Here is a 24,254-nt window from a genome sequence, read left to right on the forward strand (position 1 = left end):
TGCCCTTACCCAGGGTGACTTACAGTTGCACAAAAAATACATATAAAGAATTACAGTACAATTAAGAGAAAGATACAAAATACAATGACTTCAGTCCTACTAAGAGCAAATACAAAACACAGTACAATTTGATATCGGGGCAGTTCAAGACCAGATAACAGTATAAAATAGAACTTTTTGGCCTCAATGCTAAGCGTTATGCTTGGTGCAAGCCTTGCACCGCACATCATCCTGAGAACACCATTCCTATCGTGAAGCATGGTGGTGGCAGCATCATGCTATGGGGATGCTACTCTGCGTCAAGGCCTGGAAAGCTTGTGAAGATAGAGGGCAAAATGGCTGCAGCAACGTACAGAGAAATCCTGGAGCAAAACCTGCTGAAATCTACAAGAGACCTGGGACTTGGGAGAAGATTCATCTTCCAGCAGGGCAATGACCCCAAACATACAGCCAAAGCCACATTGGAGTGGCTTAAAAACAAAAAGGTCAATGCCCTGGAGTGGCCCAGTCAAAGCCCGCACCTCAATCCAATTGAGAACATGTGAAAAAAGTTGAAAATTGCTGTTCACCAAAGGTCCCCATCCAACTTGATGAAGCTTGGGCAAAAATTGCAGTGTCCAGATGTGCAAAGCTGATAGATAGAATGGGTGTAATTGCTTCCAAAAGTGCCTCTACCAAATACTGACTCAAGGGAGTGAATACTTATGCAATCAATCATTTTCTGTTTTGTATTTGTAATTAATTTAGAAGATAATTTGTAGATTTTATTTTTCACTTTGACATGGACTTTTTTGTGTTGATCAGTGGCAAAAACTCCTAATTAAATCCATTTTGATTCCATGTTGTAACATAATAAAATCTGGAAAAGTCCAAGGGGGGGGGGGGGAAGAATGAATACTTTTGAGAGCCATTGTATATTGTCCTGAAGGGAAGAGTTGAGTCTTTCAGGTGTTGTCTGAAGAGGTGTGTCTCGAGGAGGCGCCGGAAGGTGGTCAGGGACTGGGCAGTCCTGACATACTATAGAGTTGTGGAAGTTACTTTCAAAAAGCAATCTGTTACAGACACCAGTTACTTGAACAAAATTGTAACTAGTTACAGTAACTTGTTACTTTGTAAAAAAATACAGCTACAGTTACAGTTAGAGTTACAGATAGTTATTGTACTTCTAGCAGCATTTACATTTTGCAGAGATTTTTTTTTTTATGCATTAGCCTTTTTTAAAATGCAACTAAAAGTAACTACGTTATTTTTTCATATAAAATGTAATCTGTCACCACATGTTGTTACCTGTCTGAAAAAGGAACCATTACGGTTCCAAGTTAATTATTACAGTAATGCGTTACATGTAATGTGCTTCTCGTCAACACTGGCCTTATAGAAATACATTCATTGTGGCTGGAAAATCAGGCTTAAAAAAAAGACCAATAGCAAAACTGTAAGGCCATGTTCACATTGGGTTTGTTACAAACACACTCAGTGCATGTCCTTTGGTTTCAGAAAGAAGGAATACATTTGCTTGCTGTTCACACTTACCTAGAATCAAATGAACTGAGTTTGTTTGAGTGTAAAATGTTTATTTTTTTTTTGTTATGAATTTCCATGTCTTTTTAGGGCTTATTTGTTTTCACATTCAATTTGCAAAAGATTAGTGGACAGGATGTTTTCATGGTCATCCAGTGTATCTACTTAAAAATATTTTACTAATGTTATGTATTTTGTCAGGCTCTGTCTGGATTGTCTTAAGAGCGCCTTCATTTCTTTCACTGTCCATATTGTTCCCCTTGCTACTATACTTAAAATTGTTGTCAATACCACACACAAAATGTCCAAAGCTACATACCGACCAGCTACACCTACACTTCCAGGAAACTTCACTTGTGTCTCATAGCTACATACATAGGTGCTGTGTGCAAATAAAGTCCTGCTGTTATTGACATTCAAGTTAAGCAAGTGAACCAAACAAGCTGAGACCATCTCTTCAGGTGGACTCAGTTTGGTTTGGTTCGGTTTGTTTTACAAGTCAACTTTCTTGTTCACGCCAGACTCCAGATGAACCAAACCAGACTGAGTTTGAAGCCAATTCCCTAAATAAACCTAGTGTGTACACAGCCTAAGGGACGTACATGAATTATGTTATGTTAACGAGCAATATTTTAAAAGCTGTGTTATTTTAAACCTCATATAAAGCATTTGTAAATGTTGTTACAACATAAATGTTTCATCCTTTAAAGCCCTATTAAAGTTTTAAAGCAAATTATTTGTTCATTTGTAGAAAAGTTTAGTTTAGTAGCTGACTCAGTATTGGCAAGCATTTAACAAAAACAGATAAGGTTTAATCAGAATGAACAAATATTCAGCTTCAGTATGTTTGTGCTCATTAAACATTTGTTCAGTTTAAAAACAACATCACCATCAATACCTGTAGTATTTTCAAACCCATTAAGAGCCTTAAATGGCAAACTCCATTTCTAAATCAAATAAGCCATATTGGGGAGCTCAGTGAGCTATATATGGCTCAAGTTGGACAACTCTGTGCTGGAGCATGAGAAGTGAAGACTGATCGACAATTATTCATCCTGAGAAACAAATTAATCAATAAAACAAAATCTGACTATTATCTGCAGCTTAATACTAACAATGTGAAATGACCCACATGCAAAGTAAGTTTCACTGGCTGTGCCTCAACAGGTGGCATTTAAAGAGTGAGTAGCTGGGTTCCAAAACATGTAGCGTTACACGTACCCAGGTGATGCTACAACTGTTTAAATAACGTACCTGTCATTTTTATTTTCATTGTTAACATCCTGACAACTTTTTACACTTATAATGTTAAACTCTGTTTCAAAGCTCTTTTCAAAATGGCTGCTCTAGTGCACTGATAGTGTAAAGATTATTGCCCACATTGTGAAACACAGCAATAAAGATCCATGATGTGGTATGGAACAGAAAAGCCCGAGCAATTATTATGTATTTTTTTAAAAACGTTATTGCTCTTCCTGCAGTGATTTAGAAGACAGATGTCAAGCCCCAGTGCACTAGAAACTTGAAACTTTAGTTTAACGTTATAAAGTTATAAAGTGTAAAATGTTGTCAGGGTGTTAACAATGAAAAATTACAGGTACATTATTTAAACAGTTGTAGCAACATGTGGGGGTGTATAATGCTTTTTTTTTGGAACCGCAACTCTTACTCTTTAATGTTTGAACTAACTTAAAGTATACTGATAGGAAAGGTACTGTCATTCAGTATGCTTACATGACAAAGCGTTTTCTGAAAACTAATGTTTTTGGAAAACTGAGTCAAAAAACGGATTTTCTTAAAACGTCACTTTTCTGTGTTTCCATAATTAACAATAGAAAATTAATTAGAATTCAACTGTATATATGGATTGAAGTTTTCAGAAAACGCAGGATATACATTTCTGCGATAGAACGGAGACCAATCCAATAGCTCAAGTGCTTTATCGATGTGTCAGGTCTTAAATTCAAAGATTACTATCCTATACCTCTACTCAGATTCCCCACAATGTGCAATCAGCCTTTGCAACAGCTCATCCTGTTCTACATTACCAGTTTCTTTTGCAGACATTATTTTAAATTATCACGTCATTTTAAAGCTGGAAAATATTTGCTGCTTCACTATGGGCTATTAACAAATACATACGAACTTTAACAAATGTATTACTTTATCTTTAACTAGATAAATGGATGCATGCAGACTGACTGCAGATTATTATTATTTTTTCTGTTTTCTAAAACCACGTGCAAGAGAAAAGGGTCAATGTGTGCACATGCTCAGTATGCTATTTCATTAATTTTTCCGAAAAGTGTGTTTACATGATATACATTTTGTTAGTTTTTGGAATTTATTCGGAAATTTCTAGGTGCTGTTTTCCAAAAACTGACTTCTGGAATATTCTGATACATTTTCCAGAAACTGTGTTTACATGATTTTTGATATTGGAATTAGTTTTCCGAAAACTTAAGTTTTCTCGAAAAATATCGGAATACTTATGTAAACACATTGATTGACTGCTTAATAAGTTCCGGATTCAATTAATTTAGTTAACAAATCCCATTCAATTCTGCTTTTAATATGTGGTCAATCAGATATTGATTTTAATTCCATCTTTTAGAATATATTTAAAGATGATAGTGTTTTTTGCAGCTTTAAGTTCCCATAAAGCCACTACATTTAATAGAAATGCAATTAGACAGAGTGTCTACACAGGCCAATAAGTGAATACATCAAGTATACATGTCTATACTAATGGACGCTAAGTGGTTATGTATTTGTGTTATCCTTCAATTTTACATGAACTGGGAGTTTTTGGGCATCTGCCATTGTTTAATTAAGAGCTACACTAATGGCTTTTATATTTGTTGGATGAAAAGGTACCAGTTTAACATGAAAGTGTGCTTCCAGTGAGAAAACACTTCTATTGTGCAAGTCCCAGGAACTGAAGAGCTTCCAAACCGATCCTTATAGCAATTCTTACTGTCCTCAATGAAATAATTAATAAATAAAGATTGGCATGTAAAGATATTAAAAAATATTTTGCTTGTTATTAAAAAATGCATTTAGTCTGAATACAGAGAAGGCTGCATAAAATGACTAAAATGACTATATAAAATATTTGGACAGAATGATGAGAAATATATTCTGGAAATTGACCACTTTCATTTTTATTTTACTTGTTAATTCTGCTTTCAGCAAACATCTTATGGATTGTCATGGCTAGTTTATCTCTCTATGTTACTGGTTTTAATTAGTGAAAAGTCTGCAATGGTTTTTATAACTAACACCGAGCATAGTAAAGTAATGCTTCACCATTATTTTAAAAAGGGAGGAAAATGTGCAGAGCAGGCCACTATCAGCTGACCTCAATGAACGATTCTATATTTCATTGGAAACCTGTGCAGAAATGCCAGCACAGGAGTTATATGTATTCTCTTTTTTGTTTTGGTGAGAACCCTTACAGTAGTCCAGTCTAGATTAAATAAAGCCATCGACTACTTTCTCGGCATCGGCGAATGACAGAAATGATCTAATTTTGACAATATTTCTTAATGATAAAAAGGCACCTTTGTAATCCTTTTAATATGTGACTCAAAGCAGAGTCAAAGACAACAGCAGGTTTCTCACCTCAGATTTTAATTTTGGAGATAAGTCAGCCAAGTCTATTTTTGACAAGTCAAGTTGTTGCTGAGAACCAAAATATTAGGACATCCAACACTGCACCATTGTACACGGATAAACTGTATTACACCACAAGCACTATAGCACTCACTATGGGCTTGTGAATGTGTGTGCCTTTGTGTCTGTTCTACTGTGTTTATTTTTTTCAAAACTGTGTATTATTATTTTGGGACTGCAACCCGCTGGTTTGGAGCAGTGCAGTACACATTACTGTGTATTGCCTGGGATTATTATTCGTGATAACCAGACCAGGATTATAAAAATAAAACCTGTTTGGAACTTGATCTTTACTGTCTGTCTTCTGTTTCATAATCACATCACCATTACACCAGCGCACTGCAAACCACTTTGCCACACTCCCCCAGCAAAACAAAAAATTGTTTGAAAGGTAAGATCTAAACCAGTTTAGTACATTACCTGCTAGGCCCAGGTAAAGATACTGATTTGAAAGTTAATATATAGGAGTCAATTTTAAAAGCCTGGTATGTATAATCTATTGCCCAATATGCTGAAATACCATCAGAGAAGGCATTCATAATATTACATCATCTTGACGAATGTATACCAGTCTTGATCATAGTTTTGTCAATAACACATTTTTATAGTTTATTATTTTAGTTGATTAGTTGGCAGTTTTTTTTTTTTATGGCAGTTTTCCAATATGTCGTACTGCCTCTGTGTTGCTCCTGGTGTGTATGGTCATTTTGCTGAGAAATTATGTTGTCCCCAATGAAAAATCACATTGCATCTGGTGTGTGGTGGGCTTAAAGATCCCTACACACCAGATGCGACAAGTGAAAATGTGCCGTGATGCCTTGGAGTCTGGCTCAGCCTGGTGTAGCTCGCAGGATTAAAAGGTGGCTATTGGCAGGTCGAACTCGCTCCTGCAGCCTGGCCAAAGACTGCCTTCTCCGTACTGCACCAGTACTGCTTACCCCTGATCCAACTCTCCCGTTCCTACTTGACACATCTAGCCACTGGGATTTTTGCCCATTCTTCAAGGCAAAACTGCTCCAGCTCCTTCAAGTTGAATCTTTAAGTCATACCACAGATTCTCAATTAGATTGAGGTCTGGGCTTTGACTAGGCCATTCCAAAACATTTAAATGTTTCCCCTTAAACCACTTGAGTGTTGCTTTAGCAGTATGCTTAGGGTCATTGTCCTGCTGGAAGGTGAACCTCCGTCCCAGTCTCAAATCTCTGAAAGACTGAAACAGGTTTCCCTCAAGAATTTCCCTGTATTTAGTGCCATCCATCATTCCTTCAATTCTGACCAGTTTCCCAGTCCCTGTTGATGAAAAACATCCCCACAGCATGGTGCTGCCACCACCATGCTTCACTGTGGGGATGGTGTTCTCGGGGTGATGAGAGGTGTTGGGTTTGCGCCAGACACAACGTTTTCCTTGATGGCCAAAAAGCTCAATTTTAGTCTCATCTGATCAGAGTACCTTCTTCCATACGTTTGGGGAGTCTCCCACATGCCTTTTGGCGAACACCAAACGTGTTTGCTTATTTTTTTCTTTAAGCAATGGCTTTTTTCTTCCATAAAGCCCAGCTCTGTGGAGTGTATGGCTTAAAGTGGTCCTATGGACAGATACTCCATTCTCCGCTGTGGAGCTTTGCAGCTCCTTCAGGGTTATCTTTGGTATCTTTGTTGCCTCTCTGATTAATGCCCTCCTTGCCTGGTCCGTGAGTTTTGGTGGGCGGCCCTCTCTTGCCAGGTTTGTTGTGGTGCCATATTCTTTCCATTTTTTAATAATGGCTTTAATGGTGCTCCGTGGGATGTTCAAAGTTTTGGATATTTTTTTATAACCCAACCCTGATCTGTACTTCTCCACAACTTTGTCCCTGACCTGTTTGGAGAGCTCCTTGGTCTTCATGGTGCCATTTGCTTGGTGGTGCCCCTTGCTTAGTGGTGTTGCAGACTCTGGGGCCTTTCAGAACAGGTGTATATATACTGAGATCATGTGACACTTAGATTGCACATAGGTGGACTTTATTTAACTAATTATGTGACTTCTGAAGGTAATTGGTTGCACCAGATCTTATTTAGAGGCTTAATAGCAAAGGGGGTGAATACATATGCACGCACCACTTTTCCATTATTTATTTTTTAGAATTTTTTGAAACAAGTTATTTTTTTCATTTCACTTCACCAATTTGGACTATTTTGTGTATGTCCATTACATGAAATCCAAATAAAAATCCATTTTAATTCCAGGTTGTAAGGCAACAAAATAGGAAAAATGCTAAGGGGGGTCAATACTTTCGCAAGCCACTGTATATATATATATAAATATATATATATATATATATATATATATATATATATATATATATATATACGTAGAATTCGTGCACCTGCTTGGCCGGGGTTTTCCCTTTCTGACGTTGCCTCCTGAGGGTCCACCAGTGTCATCGCCGGAACTGCTTCGCCTAGGGCTGCTGCCAGCTGCGCTTCGCCTGGGGTCGCTGTCAGCCCTGCTTTGCTGTAGGAAATAACGTGGCCAAAGCCCCACAAGGGGGATCTGTCGGCTATGAAGAAGGGGGGAGAGGTCAGGAGCTAACTTTTGCTGCAGGAAATTCAGTGGCCGGAGCCCCACAGTAGACAGCTGCTGGCTACAGAGAAGGTTGGGTCCGGCCCTTTTCCCCTCCGCCCCTTTGTGGGGGTATCTGGGGTATATAAGCGCATAAATATATAATCAACATATGAATTAATATATTTTATATTGTAATAAAACACATGAACATCAGAACCATATCATCACACCTTATGTGGTGGAAATATATATATTTTATGTACATTTATATATATATATATATGCTTTATACGAAAAAGCGGCCAGAGTTTTGTCACTCCCCGTATATATATAAAAAAAATAAATAAAAATAATAAAAAATAATAATAAAAAAAATAACTTGTTTCAAAAAATTCTAAAAAATAAATAATGGAAAAGTGGTGCGTGCATATGTATTCACCCCCTTTGCTATTAAGCCTCTAAATAAGATCTGGTGCAACCAATTACCTTCAGAAGTCACATAATTAGTTAAATATATATATATATATATATATATATATATATATATTATATATATATATATATATATATATATATATATTATTTACTGTTTGAGACCGGCGAAAAAGCTGGTCTCATAAAGTGTAACTGGTATGGATGGGGTTGAATCCCCATCCTGGTAAAACTTGTGGGAATGTGGCTGGAGTCTTAATAAGGCCATTGTTTAATAGGTAATTAAGGCTCCAACCACAGATATAAACGACCCACTCCAAGCTCAATCTTGTAAGGGTGTTAGGCGGTAAAAGCGAATTTAAAGTAAAAATTGCTATACGTGCTGGCTCAAAACCAGCATGATACTTGGTTCCATTTGTTTGGCCAACGTGCCCTTTTGTTTCGTGTTTGTTTAAATCTTTGTTTTATTATTTAATAAAAGAGCAAGCCATCCTGTTCAGAGCCTGACACCTGTAAAAACTTAAATCTAGAGCAGGTCTTTCATCTCTACGTTCCCATTCCCATCATCAATGGGAAGACTTTAAATAAAGTAAACTGTTTCTATCAAAGGGCCATCTATCTCTGACGTATACACCTTTCACTCAAAAAAGGTGATCGCACATTGTACAAGGGAAGGTGGGTTTTAGATTAATTCATGACACTGGCCATCAGGGAAGGGGTACTACAGTGATGGTGCAAGGAGCCAGCAGACCGGGAGGTGAGGTGGCAGGCTCATCATGGCATGCTGGGTTCAGAACACTTTGGGGCTGCCAAAACACTCAAGCGGCTCCGACAGGTGTTCCACTGGGGCTGCTGCCGTTGGAATGTGGAGGACTTCTGCAGGTGCTGCGATGACTGCGTCGCACTGCAGCAGTTCAGAACGAATCAGGGTCAATAACCTGGGCCCCTCTCCGTGATCTAATCAGGGAAGTGGCCAGAGTTGTATTTGGAGAACCACAGGAGCTGCACAACTGAGAGAAGAGCTGGGGGCTGGATTGCTGGATTGCATTCTGTAACTGTTAATTTATGGGACTTGATTGCTTGCACCATGCGGCAGGGTGCTGGGACTTGCCGCTGAATCAGGCATGGGGGTCACCAGGTGCTGTTCATGTGAACCCCATGCGACTGTACAGGACTCTGATTGGGTGAGGAACATGATAATCCATTACATTAAATTGTTGTTAGTTAAAGGTCAGTGGGCGCTGATTGGTTGAAGCCTCACATACTTGTAACTTTGTGTTTTCTGGGTCTGAGGGGGGATAAAAGAGGGTGCACCAGGTGTGTGCTGGTGTGTGGATTCAGAAAGTGGAGAATTGTGAGCTGTTAGCTATGTTACTTGCTGTGAACCTGTTGCTACAAATAAAGAGCCTGCCAGCTATTGAACAGTGCTCTGTTGTCAAGACTGACTTATTTTTCCAACAACAATTTCATCCATTGCTACAATGTTGATATACCAAAACACTCATAATTTCTACATCATGTTGAGAAATATGTACCAGAAAAGTTTGTTTCAATGATAATTGTTTTGATTTTCACTTGGATATGGCAGATGCCTGAAGCCTCTATCTCGCCCACTTGCACAAAGAGCGTGAAATACAAGTTTCTGCTGTGCGTTTTGTGGAGCCCTCTCTGAACTACGCCATGAAACTATGGCCTGGCAGAATATCTTTTTGTATTGTGTGCTGTTTTATTGATATTTAAATATGAGCAATATAAAGGTTGTGTTCATGAGAACAGCTGTGGGAAAGATACATTCATTTGCACCACTGTTTTGTATGTTTAGTTTTACATGATACATTTGTGAATTTTGTGATTTGAAATGTATAGGAGTGATTTCCTTTTTTTTTTTTCCTTTTTTTTTTTTGCCTTAGGGAGACGGTGATCTCCCAACACGATGTTTCTTTCACCTGAGTTCTATTAATTATATACTACACTGGCAGTGTCGTTTTTGTGAGCACAACTTGTGGACTGTGCCTATTAACAACAACGCTAACTTTTTTGGATACTGATGAAACAAACTGATAATGTTGTTACATTATCGTCTTGGCCTTTGTTTATACGCACTGTGTACAATTCTCTCATCCTTGACCTTTATTATATTAATATAAAGAAAAAAATTCTCCCACCCAAAAAATAATAAAAATATTTACAAAAATATAGTAAAACAAAATATACAGCTGTACCATTATAATATATACAACTGTGGTTCTCGTTTCGCGCGCGCAGCTTCTTTTTTAAAGCGCCCAAAAAAAAAAAAAAAAAAAAAAAAAACCTCTCTAAATAAATAAATAAATAAATAAACTCCTAAACGAGATATCTTAGGCAAATCATATTTTCAAAACATTATTTTTTCCCCTTCAACAGAACTAACTGAAACGTCATGTTACTCCACCATTCACCTTACCTCATTTGCAATTACTAACACCATTTATTTGACCATGCGCAACTTCAGTCCGTACCACGTCATATGCAACTTGTACCTTACCCCTAAAATTAACCCCTACATCTAACCCCTACCCCTAAACCTAACCTCTATCCCTAAATCTAACCCTAAACCCAACTGTCACTATCAAACTAACTCTGGTACGACTGAATTATTTCAACACCGATTCTTTTGCGCCAACTAGCGGCCACGACATCTGTTGTTCACCGCCCTGAACTGAAAGGTAATACACAGTAACATTTTAACCTATATTTCATAAACACTTTCATAATGTCTGTATCTTCCTCGTTTGATTTGTATCAAATTGACCTACTAAAGCTTAACGAGCAAACATTTGGTAGAATGTTCTATGTTTTAGTGTGTTAGTTAAGTGTACCGTAACCATTGTTTTATATTATTTTACTTTTTATGTTTTTTTAAATTATTGGAAAGAATACATAAATAAATACATAAATAAATAAATAAATAAATAAATAAATAAACAAACAAACTGTTTAATTTTTGTTTGGGTCTTACAATTCTCGCTAGAGGGCGACTTTGATCCCGTTCCAATTACAAGTGAAAGAGAGGAGAGAAGAAATAAAACGCGAATGCAAGGCTAGAATTTGAAACATGAAAATGCTTATAAAACTAAATATTTACAGCATCAGAGAAGAGACCATGTCGCAGTTTATCCGGTGAAACAGCAGGTGTGTGTAAAATCCATTATGTTTAACACTTTATCGGCTCAGATGTGTAGCAGTAGTGTATTATGCGCGGATGCTGTAGCAATACCATGATCTCAGAAACCCGGCGTTATGATGAAGTTTGATCGCCAGGATCAGACTGAGGCCTTTGGAGCATTTACAAAAGGGAAGGGGCGGGGGTAGAGTTCTGGAGGGTTTGTTGTTTAAATGCAATATTTTTTCCAGGGGTATCATTGCTTGAGATGTAATAGAAATGTTTATGCATTACACCGCACAAGTATCTTTTTAATGATAACACAGATGTGCTGTTATGTTGTTTATATGGACTTAAGTAAGCCAAGCCAAGCCAAGCTAATTTTGTTCTAAAAATTACTTTTTTTTTTCTAATAGCATTTGGCATTAATACTAAAAATAATGTAGCAACGTAAAACAGAATTCCTGTTACATTGCTTAAGTTTAATTTAGACCAAACTCAATCTATAACAACAGTACAGTGTGTTAGATTAATGCGTTGAAATTGAAATATACGTAGAAACTCACGTTTCAAATATTAACTACTGTACATCAACAATGCACAGGTGCAGGAACAGCAGCCTCCCATCTATCTACACGAGTGCTTGTTGACACATCACCACTCCGCTTCTTGTGGCACACTATATTTTTGTATGATTCTTGATTCTTTATACAGTTTAAATGAATACGAACGAAGTAGACGTATTGACCGAAAAATGTAATGCTGGAAAATGTTTCCTAAATTGTACTAAAATCATTTCAAATGTTGCTGTCACATTACCATACTACAGTACGGTGAAACGTTAGGTTAAAATCTGTGGAGCGTTTTAAAGATACGAAGCTGTACGTCTTGGTAAGGTTCTGTCCTTCATTTGTTATGTAGATAGAATCCCGAATACACGTTGTGTAATATAACATCTGAAATCTCCGTTTCATGTTAGCTGTTATAATTGGACAGACAGTAAATGTGACAGATTCAGATAGTAAGCGCTCTTTTAGCAGGTGCTTGTACATTATATGTGTTTCAAATGACTTATGTTTCACATGGAACAGTCTCAGTAGAGCAAATCAGTAAGCATTATGTTCTTGAACTTCCCTGAAGGAATTAAGTGGCAGTAGTTACTGAAGTTTTTTGTTTTATTTATTTATTTACCTTTACCTTACAATCTGTTGTTTTTTTCCAATCATTCTGAGTGGTTTCTGCCGCGCCAATTTACAATAACAGTGTGGGTGGAGATTTTTATTGCTATGGTTTCATTGGATTTTAACGTAAAAAATAAACACATTTTAAAACCAACAAACAAAAAGTCATCTAGATGTGTTCTTTATTTCAGATGCTGTGCATTGATTCATAATGTAGCTCTAGGAACATGGTCATTTTGCTACCATAGGCACTTCAAGCAGTGTTTGTCTAAATATGCCAATTAAATTAAATTCCAATTAAAACCACCCATTCCCTCTTTGCCATGCCTGACCATGTTTTGTTACATATCCAACCAAACTTGCTGTCAGGTGTCATAACTGTGGCTTTTTAATAAGATTATGAATAACTAAACAAACAAACAAAAATTATTTGTAGACAAAACCCCATTATTAGCTGCACAGAAAATATATAATTAAAAAAAAAAAAAAAAATCACTTGTGATGGTGATCCACTATGAATGGCTAGATTATTGGTTTGCAGAAGTATTCAACATAATAGGCACTCTGTATTTCTTTTTTTTGTTGTTGTTTTATGAATGACTATGAAATTGCCTTGGTTCCCTTGGGTTAGATCTATGTTTTGTCTTTTTGACCCCTAGAATTGCCTTATTGCCCCTGAATATTCACGCCCAACGAAGGCAACATTGCCTTGCCCTTCATGACCTTAACTTCATGCCCTGCAGTTCTTTCAGGAAGGCATGTGCAAATAAGCTATATAAAAATATCCTCATTTTTTAAAATCAAAAAACGTACATGGCCCCTAACCTCTCCCTCGCGTCCAGCAATGCTATGTGCAATTTATTAGTTTTTTAAAACCCAATATCTTGATATTTCAGACAACCTGTCTGCCTCCAGACATGTCCTGTAGCCATAACACGATGATGTAAACAGACAGTGTATGCCATTGACCATAATTGCCAACATTTGGAAACTGTTCAGCGGGATGCTCGTAAGGGCCTCAATGGTGGAGTTTCCACACTTTTTTAATTTTTTTTATCTCGAGACGTTTGCTTGAGAAAAATGTCTCATGCAAAATGCTTTTTCGGGTTTCCATTTGCTCCGTTTATTTTACTCGAGAAAACACAGCTTTTCACCCGACCTCATGCAAATCAAGGGGGAAGGTGGGGGTTGATATGTAAATTAGCTATGCGTAATGTTCTCATGCTGTTTTTGCAGATAGCTCGTGAAAATGTTGTTTCCATGCGCACACAGAAACTGGTACACGAGTGCATCTAAGCTGTGATTTTGAAATACCTTGTGCCTGGTTGGTTAATAATGTGTTTTACTGCTCTTGCCCACATTGTTTTTCAAATGTCATTAGTGGGGTGTCATGTCATTAGTAGTGAATACTGTTTCAACTCATTTATCTTATGACTTATTAATTAAAAATGAACTCAGAGGTATAAAATTAAACTGACCAACAGGTATTGCAGATCACCATGGCTGAAAACCGTCAGAGACGTTCTATACAGTGGTTTGCAGAAGTATTCACACCCTACCAATAATGTCACATTTTGTTGATTTACAAATAACGTATGCACAGTTTTTCAAACTAACTTTTTTTTTTTTTATTCAAAGCTGTAGTGAATAAACTGAACACTGTTATAAGAGGAGGAGGTTAAATGTCAGCAAAACTTGCAAAGAAAATGTACAAAATGATGTTTACTGGTTGCATAAGTATTCAACCCCTTAAGTCAGTACTTGGTAGAAGCACCTTTTGCAGCAATTACTGATATGAGTCTTTTTTGATGGGTCTGTACTAGCTTTGCACAGTAGGATGGTGATATTTTTGCCTATTCTTCACAGGAAAATTGCTCCAGTTCTGATAAGTTTGTTGGGGATCGTCGATGGACTGCAATATTCAAGTCTCGCCATAAATTTGATTGGATTCAAGTCAGGACTTTGACTGGGCCACTCATGAATATTAATTCTCTTTGTGTTCAACCACTCCAGTGTGGCTTTGGCTTTGTGCTTCGGGTCATTGTTCTGGTGAAATATGAATTTTCTCCCCTGTTTCAGTCTTGGCTGTCTCAAACAGGTTTTCCTCAAGGATTCACCTGTAATTTGCACCATCCATTCTCCCCACTATACTGACAAGCTTCCCAGTCCCTTCTGAAGAGGAGCATCCCCATAACACGATGTTGCCACTACCATGCTTGAGAGTTGGGATGATGTTGACTGGGTGATGTGCAGTGTTGGGCTTGTGCAGACGTAACGCTTGGAATTTAGACCGAAAAGTTCAATTTTTCTCTTGTCTGACCACAAAACCTTTTCCCACATGTTGAAAGTCTTTATGTACCTGAGGGAAATTATCTACACGTTAACCACTTTGAGTACACACAGGCTGAAACCATTTCACTAATTTTCTGACCTTTCAAACAAATCATTTGTGTCTGAGCTGACTTAGGGCTGCAGTAGCAAAGGAGTTGAACTTATGCAACTGAGATTAATCTGTTTTTCTCTATAAATGTTGCTTATTTATATTCTAATTCATGTAATTCTTAAATTGTAACCAACAGCAAATTAAAACAAAAAAAGAGAGTGAATTATTATTATTTCCATGTGAATAGGCCATAATGTTAATGTAGTTTTCAAACCTTGTTTTTTTTTTCTTCTTTGGACAGTGGGGTTGATTTTTATTTATTTATTTTTTAATTTATTGTTATGTTTACACTAGAAATTTGTCAGATTTTACACAAAACAAGGCAAAGGCTAGTGATGGCAGGAATATGAAAATTAGGGAGAGCTATATTTAAATGCCAATGTATCAAATGTGTTTTAAAACATCGGGATTTGTCAAATGAGTTTTTATACCATGGTCTATAAAAAGAGGATTTATTGTGCCTTTAAACTGTTACTGTGAGGGAAGTTTTTTTTTTAATTTTTTTTTTTATTAAAAGCATTTTAACTCTAATGCTTGATAATCTTCGGTAGAATTTGCATGATAATTGATGCAAACGCCAGGGTTCGATTAGATGCAAAATAAGTCAATTGGACAGAAAAATATTTTGTCTTGCGTTCACTGGATGCAGAGAATGGAAAGGGACGCAGACATGCATATCTGTGGTAATCTACTACACTGCAGCAATGGCTTTAAAATACAGTATTACTTCAGATTAACGTCTCGCTCAGATGTCAGCTTTTTAATAGACGCCGCTCTCAAATAAATGCCTCTCTCAATAAAGGTATTTTTTTTCAACCCCTGCTCAAAAAATAAAGAAACGTGCAACTCTGGCTATGTGCATGTCACGCCCCGAAGAGACTGCAGCCTCAATCCACCATGTAATACAAACTAATGTATACAGTCCTTTTTTTCCAGCAGAGTTCCGTGCCAACACAGCAGGGGATAAAATGAGGGCTTTCTGTTTACCTCGTCCTCAGCTTGGATGGTGAAAACTTCGAGCTTTGCCGGTCACTCTAAGCTCTATCCAAAATCTTCTTAGGGGGTTTAGTTGTTTTGTTTTTTATTGAATTGGAATTTTACTCAGTCTTGTACAATTATAAAAAAAAAAAAAAAAAAAACTTGCTTAATATCTATGAGAAGACTTAGTTTTGGTTTCTCTTAAAGAGAAATTACAAACAAGCAGGTAAATTTACAGTGATAAAAAAACAAAATAAAATAACCAACTAGGATATATTTTAGTTTTAACAGAAATCAAACCGTTATTCAGAGGTAATATTTATTTGTTATGATTCGCTGGTACAGTACTCCCCTGACCTCCTAACTTCCACCTAATAGGCTCTCGTTAACTGTCAGTAAATGTACTGTATTCAAGCCCCAAAAACACACAAGTATGGTGCTGCAGATTGGAGCCTCTCACGGCGCTGCTTCTAAATCATGTAATGAAATATTGCAGCATTTGTAAAGCATAGTATTATTAAGAAAGGCCTCCCCTGTATAATCGCCACCCTCGTTTAAGGGCTGCAGTCATTTTGATAAATTTAAAATAAACGGTGCGGTGCCAAATTGAAGTAATATGGTACTTGCTTGTTAAAAAAAAAAAAAACTCCTGTTCTGCAATGTAACAGCATTGATTGAGGTGCACTCCAATAAGCTTCATATTTGGCTTTGCTAGCAATATTAAGGATATTTACTTTTAGGCCCTGTCCACACTACATAACCGATCTCGAGAACCGTGCTCAAACACGTTTTCATTAATCCAGCTCAAACTTTAGCGTCCGCACTGAAGTACAGTTTCATGTTTAGTCGGGTGTAAGGCGAACACACACTAATGCTATTAGAATAGCTCGGTTATAGTTCCTAGCAGCGCAATGAACATTGGAAATGAATACAATAGTATCCCACCGTGCACTGTATTTTTTTTTTTTAAATAATGTGTTATTCCCCATATTAACAGAGGTCCATATTGCTAAGAAATAAAACATGTATTTTGGAAAAAGTAAACACACACACACACACACACACACACAAATAGGGCTTGAAGTTTTCGTGTTTTATTTTTAATCATGTGACATTTAGCTGATTCTGTTTCATGATGAAACTCAGTAAGAGCTGATAATTGCAAAACAATTTTTGCTTTTACCTTCATATCTTGCCTGAGCCTAATTCTGGTCCCTTTAATTTTGTTTCAAACAAAGCTTTCAAATTTTGTGAATTGTTCATCCCCGATCCTATTTTTAACTCGCAATTAATTTTTTTCAGTCTCCTTTTTTTTCAGAGTGTGTACTGACAGCAAGTCAGTTGGCAGTCAGAAGTTTTTTGTTTTTTTTGCGAAGCAGTCAGCATCATCATGGGATTCTCATGAAGAAGATTGCTCATCTGCATCTCAGCCGTCTACTTCTGACTACAAGTACTACAGTGACTGAAGCAGTTGCAAGCAGTAGTAATGCACAAAAACAAAACGAAAAATATGTTTGTATAATTTTGAATGGGAGATAAAGTATCAGTGGCTTGTTTATCGAGATGGCAATATGTATTGTGTGTAAAAGCACTGCTGGGCAAAAAAAATCAAAACAAAACCAAAAAAAAAACCATATACACACGGATGTACAGTTTTTCAAGAATCTTTGCTTAAAAGACACGGTGATGTTGTTTATATGTTTATCTACACAGACAGGTATTTTTTAAACTACTACATGCCATAGAGTTTAAACGTTCATAAAACTGTCCTAAAGTGCACATCCCTGGAGTTTATTAGCCTTTGTGTTAAAATGTTTATTTGATGAATGGGATGCAAAATTTGGGGCATGTTTGTTTCAGGAACAGAAAAGCTAGTGCAACCTCTGTAACAGACTTATTGAGTATTATGGATATGGAGCTGTAATCTTCCTGATCGGAATGAAATTAGATGACGTTTCCAAGTCATTTTAAATTTAAGTTTTCCTCTTGACATTTCCTCAGTAATGTGATAATAGGACCTCTCTTTCTTGATATGGAGTATATTGTTGCCTATATCAATTTATTCTAAATTTATATTGTCTCATGATTTGAATGGGTTGAGGAAGGCTGTTCAGTGTTGGTACCAGAGAAGCTCAGGACCTTAGTAGTAAGAGTACAGGTGGAACCTCTGAACCCTTTGACAGTATCATGGCAACTGTTTCAGACAGAAACAATACTCCTGTTAAATAGCAGCTTTAGTCATTTTTGGTTTTACTTTGAGGTAACTAACAGCTGAGCTCACATTTACATCAAGTACAGCGAAGGCCAAAGCTTCCTAAGACTCGTAACAAAGCTAGGAATGGCTCAGACTACTATGCTGGAGTCTAATTTCCATCCATGTCTTTATAATTTTTTGTCGCTGTGTTTTTGTGGACAAAAACATGTAAATTATAGCAAACCGGTTAAGGTGAATTTGGAAGGTCTCTATCTGCATCTTACTGTTTCTGGAAAGCTTTTTTTCAAGAGAACACATGTAATAGGATATTGACATTCATATAAAGTATCCCTTTAATGTGCAAGGACAATTTAAAATATTACTGGATTGAAATATCTAACAAGTGTATTCTGTGATTCTCTAGATCAAGTTCGATCTTATGGATATTACAATTTTTTTTTTTTCTTGCAGCTGCCACTGTCTCAAAGCCTTGTATCTCAGAAACCATTTGTAAACCATCAGTAGTGACTTCATGTTTGCAAAGTTATATAACCCATTCATCCTAAATGTGCTGGTGACAATGAAATTGTCCTCTGACCTAATGTTGCTGCTGTAGTTCTTTATAGTTGGTACAAGTTGTATTCACAATAAAGTTCCATTACAGGTGGTGTGAACTTAAACAGTTTCAGCGCCTCTTTGTTTTCTACCCTTTCGATATAGCAATGATATACTTTTCACATTTCTGTTTTACTTCATGCTTACAAACCATTTGATCAGATATGACATACACCTTATATTATGCTATGGGGATCTGTTTTTTTGTTCCCATTATCTCTTCATTGAACATTAAATTTGGTAGAAATATCAGTTAATTTGGGATTGCAGTGACAGATCTTTTCAACAACTAGAAACAAATAAATATGTCCCAATGTACACCACATTCCTTACCTGCTAACTGAGTACTATGCTACTTAATACACCAATACATTGTTATATTCTTATCTGACAGGGTTCCTAAAATAATAATTTGTAAGCCGTATTATACAAGAAGATATTATTAGTCAGGCTGGAACAGATCCTTGGTACTACTGGCAGTGTCATTGTTCAGAAACACCAGCCAGCGTGAGTATCGTTTCTCCTCCTTGTATTTGATCTTTCGTGATATTGACACTGGTTGATTGTACTGCATTGCAGTCTCTCACAACTTTCTTCTACTAATGAAGAAAGTGTTCATGCATTACCAACACAAACATCTTTTCAATGACAACATAGATGCACCCTTGCGTGCTGTTGGGCTTTTTCCATGATTTCAGGACTAGGAGATATTTCCTCTTATGAAGGAATGTAGTATTTCCAATTAACGGTTATCAGTAAAAAAATAACCAGATAATCACGATTATCTTAAATTGTGTTTTAGTTTCCATATATTGACTATTAATTATGTGCCACCATGCCAGCAGCTCTGTATGGACAAATGAGTTGTCTGCAGGAAGAAAGAGGAACAGTTCTGCTGATTTGTGTTAGATTTGGATGACTGTCAGACACAAGGTTATTGCCTGTAATACAATTATTAATAATCATTTTTCAGAACAGTAAATAATCAAGACTAAACAAAGTATTGATAACATCACTGTGGCAAGGTGGTAGGAGAGAGCTCTGCTCATAAAAGGGGGCAGGGCAAAGCCCTGCTGTTTAAATATATTGTTTGTTTATTTTAGCACTGGTGATTGTTATTGTATGATTTGAAATGTATTGGTGTATTTTTTAAAATAATGGATTGTTTGGGAATGGGATATTGTTAGTATTGGTTTGAATGTATTTTGTATTGATTTTGAAAAATACAATGTTTTCTTATTATAATTTACGTATAAATGTGACTGCGAAAAAGCCGTATTTTGTTTTTGTTTGGCAGCGGTCAACAAAACCCTGTGCAGAAGGTGACCATCTCCGTGTTAATTAATTGATTCATTTGTTGCTAATCGGGAGATGGTCACCAATATAAAAGCCTACCACTCTTCCTGTCCAGGGTGGATGGTCAAAGCAGAGGAATGAAATAAGGATCAGTGAAGGCAACTGCCCAGCCTGACCTTAGGTCTGCTTTATTTTTGTGTTTAATTCTGTGCCACCATGCCAGCAGCTCTGTATGGACAAATGAGTTGTCTACAGGAAGAAAGAGGAACAGTTCCGCTGATCCATGTTAGATTTGGATGACTGTCAGACACAAGGTTATTGCCTGTAATACGATTATTAATAATAATTTTTCAAAACAGTAAATAATGAAGACTAAACTGCACATTTTCACCCCAGTACTGCCTGTGTTTTCTAGTTCCTGTTCCTGGCCTGACGTCACCACTCAGCCATCCCTGTCACAATTACAAATAGATTATCATCTTAATCCTAGAATAAAAAAAATATTTAGAGCTAAATTCCGGAATTCTGTTTAGGAAACATTAACAGTTACTAGAACACAAGATAAACAATAATGTTGAATCTGAAAAACAGATTTTGTATTGTTGCATGGCAACAGCACTGTATGTAAAATGTGTATGGAACCAAAATCAAGTTGCATGATATACTACTCTGTACATGTTGGAAGTAGGTAATTGTGAAATTCTTTTTCATGAAACTGATGCCTGTAGCTCTGTAGTTTTTGTATTTAAAGCCGCTGTGGTGGGACATATCATTTATCAGTGCATCACGCAAACTCCTCTCTGTTCCAGGACACAGCACAGTGTTGATGGCTGAAGTCTGACACCATGCGGCACCACTGGCTGCTTCTTGGGGCATGTGGTTGGGTACTCTTGATCCTGATGTTTGCCAGCAAGTTCATCAACTTCTTCTTCAGAATCCCAGATGGTAGGCAACATGCTAATAAAATAACATGTCCTATTTCTGGAACCTGTCTTTCTTAAAGAATTTAAAAAAAAAAAAGCAGTGGGGTCTGTACAATGGATCTAAACAGGTACTGCTACCGCTGATTAAAACAATGTATTTGAGCCTATTTAGTGTATTTCTGCCTTTCTAAAGTGCCAGGAAGGCTATTATATTAATAAAAACAAAACACCAGTATCTGCAATTGTTTAGATCAATTATTATATACATGTGTAGTGTTAAGATTTATTTTATCTTTTGACTAGTCTCTTATTGCTGTTCATTGTTTGATTGTCTCAAAGGTGTTTCACTTGAACAAATTGTAGTTGATTGATACAAAAACAAAGTTAGAATACTTATTCACACCAAATCTACTGTACCCATCACATTACAGCAGTTCTTTGGTCATTGCATTGGCTAACATGGCACTGCTTATGGGAATGTGCTGCTTCATTGAGTGAAGGTTGGCCATCTAGTAGGTTTAGACTAAAGAGCTGTGGTACCAGGGCGTTTATTCGCCTAGTGTAATTCAAAGACTTTTGTTTAGTTAGCAGTGGCATTGTAGAGCTGCTTTGGGGTTGTAATGCTTCCTGGGAAGCGTGCCCATTCAACTAGTACAGTATGATGAAGCACAATGTGTGCTTGCCTGTTTGAAAATGAAATTGTTCCAACATACATGGAACAGGAGCCTACAGTGACCCCTTATTTATAACATATGGACGTGGCTTCCATTGTCCTCCTAATTCCATTTCACTTGCACTCCTGTTTTGCAATGGAAGACAAGAGGCACAGTCTTAGCATGAATAATCTTGATTCTTGCAGTCTTTTGAAAACAACTCTGTCATATATTTAAGAAGCACTTTCATGTCTGGAATTTCATTTCTTGGATTCAAATTGAAAATGAATGAAGAAATCGCTCAGGTAACCCAACAGGAGACGTGTTTCTCTGAAATGGGAAAACAAGAGAACAAAAACGTTTTCGGGCAAGGTGGAATTGTTTAGAATTGAAAAAGTATCCATGTATTAAGATATTCTCGACGCATTGTTCTTAGGTTTACATTTTTTTGTGTCCATATAAAGAGGGAGACCCTCTGATGTATTGTAGCCCAAACTAAATCGAATACAATTTAAGAATAAAGAACATCCTAGTAAGCAACCTAGTGTTAAAAAATACAATGTTTTCTGTAAAGTACATCTACTTAATGAAACCTGCAAAATATTTAGCAACTTCATCCTGTAATGACACCATAACTACTGAAGCCTTTTTTTGTTTGTTTGCTTATTCTCTGCCTCAACACATATATACAGGTGGTTTGTAAGGTTCACGGACATTATAGATTTCATGCAAAGATTTCAAGCCTGACTGACAGCCTCAAAACTTCATTTTGATTTGTATTTTTGTTTGCTTTACATTTGTGAAAGCATGGGAGGTTAAAATGGAGAGGTCTTCTGTTTGTGTATGACGTTTTAAATGGAAAGTCCAGTTGTACAATAAAGAAATCAGTGAAAATGGTGTTGAATATTTTGAAAATGAAGTTTCATACCTTGGACTAGACCCTTTAATAAGGACTCAGAATAGCTAGAACCACACCAAATGTAATCTTTTTGTTAAAGATGTGCTTTTAAGGTGTCTGCAATGCGCAGGTCACTATGTTCCTTTCACAGCTACCTGCTGCTGTCATGAGGTGACACAAATATATGTCATTTCTGCCTTGCATAGACACTAGAAAGGCCCAGAACCGTTTAAGACGAGCAGGTGAAAGATTACCTCAGAGAATGAGACACCAGGCAGTTATGCAGGTTTCCTCATTTATACATTGTCATGGGTTTGCAGTATATATGTCAGCCTCCAAGTGTTTTAACACTCCAGGTAAACAATATCTGGAAGGTTTATGTTTTCACTAAAAAAGATTCCCATGACAGCGTGACATTGTTGTACGTTTTATACATGCATTCCACTTGCATGTTTATAATTCAGAAAATCAAAAGTCCAAACGAAGGACAGAACTTGTTAAAGGTTCCCATAGGTGACTTGTATTCCTTGCTGGGCCAAGTGGATAGAAAATCATACATCTAGTATGTTTTACTCTGTAAAGGATCTTCACCGAATCCCTATCCTGAGGTATACACATTTGTTTTGTGCAAGTCTCCTACAGTCCCAGGCTTATATATAGTACCAACATTTTTAAATATGTACAGAACTGACTTGTCTCTTTCTTGCTTTTCAGATTATGGTGGCAAGCCTGAGCCATTGGGTTGGACAGTGATAGCGACAGGTGACGCAGAATCACCATCACAAGTGCCTAAAAGAAAGAGACCAGACACAGAACATCAGGTAACAGTCTCCACTTACTACAGAACTAGGATCTTACAGGCTGAGTACATGAGCAGTGTCCATGTTTCTGTCAACATATTAATGCATCCCATTTGCAGATTTAACGAACCCTGTGAGGGGAGCTAGTTTTAGTTTGCCTATCTGCTGCCACCTGCTACAGCTAATATCTCATAAACCATTTCAGCTAAAATATTTGTTATATTTCTTTAGTGTTATGGAAACTCCTTGAGCAAAATCTGAAGGCCACCATACACAGGGCAATTTTTGTCATGGGCGATGTATTGTCAGTGATTTGTCGTGAGAGCCTTCTCATCATGTACAGGCCAGTTTTTGTCGTCCAGTGACAGAATGGCAGAAGGAGGACTGGCAGTTTTATGTGCTTGTGTAGTTCTTGCTTTGAAAATGTAAATGGGGGTGCAGGTTTTTTATTTTATATATATATAATATATATAGTATTGTGGAAGGGTGGTGGATAATTCACTGACACACGAGACAGAACAGTTGTACTTGGAACACCACCCAGGTGCCCAGTTTTGTTTTTAGAACTTTTACGGTTTTACCCGCAGAGGGCACTGTTTTCCGTGGGCTGCCTATCAACAATGATAAAAACAGCACCACGGAAATACCAAAGCTGGCAAGTGGAATAACTGCGGGCGCAACTCGCAGGTGCTCAAAATAATATAGAAAACAGAAGGTGAAAATAACAAGGGAAAATAAAACAGTAATAAAACTACAAATAAAAGGTGCTGCACTCGGCAGCGTTATCCCGGTCGCCGCTACCCGCACGACCCGGATCACCGTCCTACTCTGTCGGCTCCCTGCCTGCTCTGAACAATAGTTCGGGGTCTGCCCAAGGGTTCCCCGCTGTCACTCTCTGACTTGTTCGCTGTTCCCAGCTGGTCTCTCCGTCCTCGACTAGCGCTTCCGCACACACACAGCG

General features: G+C 37.2%; 1 protein-coding gene across 1 annotated transcript in view; it reads left to right on the forward strand.

Annotated features, from left to right (window-relative positions):
• The first annotated feature begins 11,220 nt into the window (after positions 1-11,220).
• The window catches only part of LOC121320483 (carbohydrate sulfotransferase 10-like), a 35,171-nt gene continuing 22,137 nt past the window's right edge, over positions 11,221-24,254 (forward strand). The window contains exons 1-3 of the mRNA XM_041258844.1: positions 11,221-11,341; positions 20,829-20,964; positions 23,208-23,314. Of these exons, the coding sequence (XP_041114778.1) occupies positions 20,865-20,964; positions 23,208-23,314 (207 nt within the window). The 5' untranslated portion in view covers positions 11,221-11,341; positions 20,829-20,864. The remainder of the gene's footprint in view (positions 11,342-20,828; positions 20,965-23,207; positions 23,315-24,254) is intronic.

This window comes from Polyodon spathula, chromosome 9, assembly GCF_017654505.1.
Source record: "Polyodon spathula isolate WHYD16114869_AA chromosome 9, ASM1765450v1, whole genome shotgun sequence".
Classification (NCBI taxonomy): Eukaryota; Metazoa; Chordata; class Actinopteri; order Acipenseriformes; family Polyodontidae; genus Polyodon; species Polyodon spathula.